Genomic DNA, 6,476 nt, shown 5'->3' on the forward strand with positions numbered 1-6,476 from the left:
ATCATATTTGCATATCATATTTTATTGCATTTTGGCTTGATCCTAGAAATTCTACGCAACTCAAGGACCCACGGAGAGAGTTGGGGATTTCGTTATTTTCATATTTGAGTTTTCTCAAATTTAGAAAATAGGATCATTTGATTCTAATTATTTTATCTTCAAATATTTCAATTATAAAGATAAGAGAGAGGGAATAAAATGACTTTCCCAAAATAAAGAAATGTTGAGGATTTAATAATAAAATCAAATAAGATTTTATTTCAGAGTTTTATCGCTATTTTATTTGAATTAGGAAAAAATGTGCGTTTTTCAAAATTGCATTTAGGCCCCAAATAAATGTTCGTCTTGTCCGGCTCGATTTTAGAGGACGGGCAAATTTATTTCAGAATTTTTGGAGTCAGTTTAGTATTTCTTTTATTCGTTTTTCTGCGTGTAATTATATAAGAAAAAATGCGAACCGACCTCGGGCCGTATTCGGCCAGGACTCCTCTCGCCAGCCCCCTTTAAATTGCGCCCCCGAGCCCACCCCAGCCCACGCGCACCCCAAACCCTAGCCCTGCCACCGCCCCGCCGCCGCGGCTGCCGTCCGCCGACCGCCGCCACCCCCGGACCCCGCCGCCGTTGCCGCCGACCGCCGCCGCCCTCGCCGGTGTCCGCCGCCGCCAGAGGTAGTCGCCGGATCCGCCGCCGGTTTTCGCCGATTACCCACCCATTTTTAAAAAAAATGCGGTTGTTTTTTATTATTAGACCGGTTTTTTTCGGTTTAGTTTATTTAGCAGACGTTCGTCTGTACGTTCGTTTTAACGAACGGTTTTCGTCGTTTAGCCGCAGACAGCAAACGTTCTTTCGTTAGCCTGTTCATCCGTTTTTCTTTTTCCCGATTTTTCCACGATTATTTCTGACCGCGATTTCTGATCCGATTTTCATTCTAGTATAACCTTTCGCTCGTTTGTCGGAATCAGACGATTCAAGCGCCTAGAGTTTCTTCTCGAAACCCTATTTCCGTTTAACCAACTCAAACAAGTTTTTGCTATTGCAAAATTTGACTTAGGTTCAGATTACTAAAACGAAGCCTATTTCTTTTGCCTTTGAGTTTCATTGCTTCGTTTGATTTGATTATTTTTGCAAACCGGAGTTCTTAAGTTGAAATTTCTGGTTAGATCTTTTATTTGAGTTGTACATGTGCATTAGATGAGTGCTTATTGTATGCTTGTTTGTTTGCGATAGAGTACCCAGAGTGCGCCGCTTGCTACTTCGAATCTCTAGGTTTCACGGATCATCAGCAAGGCAAGTAACACTTTGATCATACCTCTTTACTACCAAGTTTTATTGCATTAGATCAATCCTCAAACAATTGCATGATTAGGATCGGATTAATATGTGGGTTTTGGGAAGTAGATGAGGTAGAACCTATTACCTGCTTTATTATCAAACGTTTGGGAGTTACTTCTATGTTTGCTTATATTGCCATGCTATGCTACTAGATGTGGATTGGGTGAGTGTATCCATGACAGATGTGAGATTGTAAATTAATGGTTTATTTAAGGTGGCAACTTAAATTCACATCTGGGTGGATTGAGGCACCTGGGGAACCCAGTGTTGCCTGTATTTTTGGAAATCCCAGGGTACCATGTGATTCTCCTATGGACCGCCACCCAGGCTCAAAGGGATCATGAGATTATTCATGCTAGAAACTTCCGTGTGCAGCCGCAAGCTACTATGGGCTCTAGCATAGTTGATTAAGTTGTGTGAGCTTTTGAAGAGGTAGACTAGCAGATGTAGGGGATGTAGGTTGGTACTGTCTACCCGGAGTAGAGAGTTAATGCTTCTGAAAGACTGTGTCTCGGTCATCCGTTTCTCAAACACCATGTAGTGCGAGAAATCAAGCGGAGGAGATCGAGTCTTGCGGGAAAAAGTGTGCAAACCTCTGCAGAGTGTATAAACTAATCATGGTTAGCCGTGTCCGCGGTTATGGAGGACGCTTTGAGTATCTAGTACCTGGATTATCATGTGAATCTCATCATGTTAGTTAATTTAATTCTACTGGGTTAATGATGATGCTTAATTGGGATTGAGTTGGAGGAACCTTCTCAATGGTTAACAACCACCATGATAGTTAAATAAAATTTATTCCTTTGAAGTAGGGAAAAATTGGCTTTATGCAAAACTGTAACCATAGAGCTTACCACCAGCCATATATGCATGTAGTGATAGCATTATTCTGTTCATTACTCTCTATGTGTTACATTGCCAGCATATTCCATGTGCTGAGCCATTTTCGGGCTACAACATTCATGTTGCAGACTTTTCAGATGACGAGTAAGGTGCCTTAGGTCGTGATCTTATACTCAGTGATGCCGTTGGAGTTGATGGACTCGCTTATCTTCCAAGCCTTCCGCTGTTATCGTTATAAGATGGCCTTAAGCCATATTTATTGTAATAGTTCTCTTCTGAGACATTCGATGTAATAAGTGTGTGATTGCTACTCTGTTATAAATCCTTCAAGTATTGTGCGTGTCAGCATTACCGATCCAGGGATGACACTGATGCACATAGATCAGACTGTTTGAGGTCTGGTCGCTACATTTGAGTTCTAGGCAAACCAAGTACAAAATCCATGCTAATGTCTTCCCAAGGATGATAAGGAATAGGAAGAGGCATGTAAAGACCATGGGATTGAGCTTTAGACTTAGCTTTGCGACATGTAGAGCATCGGTTGGTGAAGCGTGAGACGTCATGAAACATCTTGGGCCAAAAGTAGTTCTTGGAGAGCATGGCGAATGTCTTGTCACGAACAAAGTGTCCCATGAGTCTGCCTCCATGAGCCTCTTGCAAAAGGAGCAAACGAAGAGAAGACTTGGGAATGCAAAGTTTGTTAGCTCTCATAAGAAAATCTTCTTTGATGTAATATTGTTCCCAAGATGTATGCGTCAAACACTTAGCATAAGGAGTAGCAAAAGATGAATCATTAGCATACAAGTCTTTTATGTGCTCAAAGCCAATAACATTCAACTCAAGTTTCGTGACAAGTGTGCATATGCGTGAAAGTGCATGCGCAACTACATTTTCCTTACCCTTAATGTACTTGATCACATAGGGGAAAGATTCAATAAATTCACTCCATTTGGCATGACGCTTGTTCAACTTAGTTTGACCTTTTAGGTACTTAAGCGTTTCATGATCGGTATGGATGACAAACTCATGAGGTCTAAGATAATGTTCCCAAACATGTAGCACACGCACTAAAGCATACAATTCTTTGTCATAGATGGGATAGTTAAGTTGAGCACCGGATAGTTTTTCACTAAAATATGCAATGGCTCGTTTTTCTTGCATCAAAACTCCATTAATTCCGGTACCACTTGCATCACAGTGAACCTCAAAAATTTTGTCAAAGTTGGGCAAAGAAAGAATCGAAGCATGAGTAAGCAAAGACTTAAGCTCATCAAAAGCGGTAGATTGCAAAGATCCCCAAACAAAGGAGCATTCTTCTTACTCAAGGCATGCAAAGGAGCGGCAATAGTGCTAAAGTATTTCAGGAAGCGACGATAAAAACCCGCAAGGCCAAGAAAGCTACGCACTTGTTGCAAATTGGTGGGTTGGGGCCAAGTTTTAATTGCTTCTATTTTATATTCGTCAACATGGACACCCTTGGAAGAGACAATGAAACCCAAGAAAACAAGTTTGTCAACACCAAACATGCACTGTTTCATGTTGGCATAAAGACGGTCCTTGCGAAGCGTTTGCAAAACAGCCCTAACATGCTTTAGATGCTCTTTCATGGATTTGCTAAACACAAGAATATCATCAAAGTAAACCACAACAAACACTCCAATATAAGGTTGAAGCACAAAATGCATAAGACGCATGAAAGTACCGGGAGCTTCCGATAAACCCATAGGCATAACCAACCACTCGTACAAGCCAAATTTGGTTTTGAAAGCGGTTTTTCATTCATCACCTTCTTGTATGCGGATTTGATAATAGCCACTTTTAGATCAATTTTTGAGAAAAAGGCGGCACCGCTAAGTTCATCAAGCATATCATCTAGGCAAGGAATGGGATGCCTATAGCGAACGGTGATAGAATTAATGGGTCTACAATCGGAACACATGCGATAACTTCCATCTTGCTTAGGAACAAGTATAACGGGAACGGCACAAGGGCTTAGGCTTTCACGTACATGACTGTTGTCGATTAGTTGTTGTACTTGCCGTTGGATCTCCTTAGTTTCTTCGGGGTTGACACGGTATGGAGCTTTGTTTGGTAGGGGTGCTCCGGGGATGAGGTCGATTCAATGCTCAATGCCTCGTAGAGGAGGTAGACCCGGAGGTAGCTCATCGGGGAAAACATCTTGGAATTCCTGCAAAAGAGATTGAAACACTAAAGGTAGCTCGTGAGAGATGTTAGTTTTTGGATCCCAATCCTTGCACACAAGGACAAAGTGCATAACACTCGATGGGTTCTCACACACTTCTCTCATCTCACTTTTGGTGGCAAATAGGACTAGGTTTTTCTCTCTAGGCGAAGAGGCACTCAAGTTTGGCTTGTGGCTCTCACTCACTTTTTGGTGGATCACTTTCTCACTCTTCTCTCCTCGATGGGTGGCTTGCTTGTCGGCTATCACTTGACTAGGAGACATAGGTCGTACCACATACTCCTTCCCTTTCATCTTGAAGCTATAGTGATTGGTACGCCCGTTGTGGATGACACCACGGTCGAATTGCCATGGTCGACCAAGAAGGAGGTGGCAAATGGACATCGGGACGACATCACACTCCAAACTGTCCTCATATGCACCAATTTTGAAGGAGACTTGGAACGTATGCTCAACTCGTATAGTGCCGGAGTCACTTAGCCATTGAACCTTGTATGGGTGCGGGTGCTTCATCTTGACCAATTGAAGCTTGGAGCATAGTTCTTCACTTGCCAAGTTGTGGCAACTACCTCCATCGATGATGACCTTGACGGACCTTCCATTGATGCTGGCCTTTGTGTGGAAGATGTGGCATCTTTGGTCTTCTTCTTGTTGATGCTGAAGAGTCAAGACTTTGGAGACAACGAGAGCGGGGCTCGAATCCTCATCACAAAAGACTTGATCATCTTCATCCTTGTTCACGCGTCGGTGCATTGCCACTTCCTCAAGGGCTTCCATCTCCTCGTCACTCATGGAGTCATAGGTTCCATCATCGTTGAGGATCATGGTGCGCTTGTTTGTGCATTCATAGGACTTGTGGCCTCGGCCGCCGCAAGTGAAACACTTGAAGGAGCTTGTCTTGACGTTCTCATCGGTCGGAGTAGATGAAGAAGCACGCGGCTTGAAGTTGCTTGTAGTAGGAGGAAGATGACTTGAGCTTGTCGAAGTTTTCTTGTAACTTGACTTGTTGTCATTGCTTGTAGATGGCTTGGTTGAGGTAGAAGTTGGAGGAGTCATTGAAGCTTGGTTGTTGGAGAAGCCGTAGTTCTTGGATGAGACTTGGCGTACTTGAAGTCATCTTGCACTTGGCGTTCCGCCTTGGTAGCTTGATGCACGAGCTCAATGAGGTTGGAGTAGGGTTGGAAGTCGGCAATCTTCTTGATGGGATGATTGAGTCCATTCAAGCAACGTGCCATAGTTTGCTCATCATCTTCCATGACATTGGCTCGAATCATGGCTATCTCCATTTCCTTGTAGTATTCTTCAACACTCTTTGTTCCTTGCTTGAGGAGTTGGAGCTTCTTGAAGAGATCGTGGTTGTAGTAGGTTGGCACAAAACGTGCTCGCATGACATCCTTCATTTGAGCCCAAGTGGTGATTGGAGGTTCACCTCTTGCTTCTCGACGCTCAAGGACTTGTTCCCACCATATGAGCACATAGTCTTGGAACTCAAGTGATGCCATAGCGATCTTCTTCTCTTCCTCATAGTTGTGCAACCGAAAGATCTTGTCAACCTTCAATTCCCATGATAGGTACTCTTCGGGATCATTGCTTCCATTGAACTTGGGCATGGTGAATTTTAGCTTGCCGTAGCATTGCTCTTCATTGTGTTGTTGGCGATGGTGATGATGACGCCCTTGACATGGAGGATAATCATCCTCATGTTGCTCTTGGCGTGGACGAAGTCCATGATCAACTTGCTCTTGTTGAACTTGAGGTTGTGGAGGAGCTTGACGAGCTTGTGGAGGAGCTTGAGGAACTTGATGTTGCACTCCCGGTTGGTAGTTCCGCTCTTGGATTTCTTCTCAAAGTGCTTCGTCTTGATTGCGCCGATTTCGATTGCGGTTGGCAATGGCTGGACTTGATTCTTGAAGGGCACGTTGCGCCTCAAGAGCTTGTGCTTCACGTTGTTGTTGTTGAAGATGTTGAGCCTCGGCATCTTGTTCCTCTTGGTGTAGACGCGCTCGTTCTTCCTCTTGGCAACGTTGACATTGTCGTTCTTGAGCTTGAGCAAACGCAACTTGATGTGGTGAAGGACGAAGTTCTTGCTCGTTGACTT

General features: G+C 43.6%; 1 protein-coding gene across 1 annotated transcript; it reads right to left on the reverse strand.

The window, feature by feature from the left end:
* Positions 1–5,430: 5,430 nt before the first annotated feature.
* LOC148922758 (uncharacterized) lies at positions 5,431–5,988 on the reverse strand. The gene has a single exon (XM_089062121.1). It carries the CDS (start codon positions 5,986–5,988, stop codon positions 5,431–5,433), a length of 558 nt encoding a protein of 185 aa, XP_088918247.1.
* Positions 5,989–6,476: the final 488 nt, after the last annotated feature.

The sequence above is a fragment of the Salvia hispanica genome, unplaced genomic scaffold (assembly GCF_029641045.1).
Source record: "Salvia hispanica isolate PSC_SH4W2 unplaced genomic scaffold, Shi_PSC_v1 Unplaced_Contig_0018, whole genome shotgun sequence".
NCBI classification, from domain to species: domain Eukaryota; kingdom Viridiplantae; phylum Streptophyta; class Magnoliopsida; order Lamiales; family Lamiaceae; genus Salvia; species Salvia hispanica.

Excerpts from the sequence above, each read along its gene's own strand:
- LOC148922758 (XM_089062121.1), bottom strand. The coding sequence starts at position 5,988 with ATGCCCAAGTTCAATGGAAGCAATGATCCCGAAGAGTACCTATCATGG.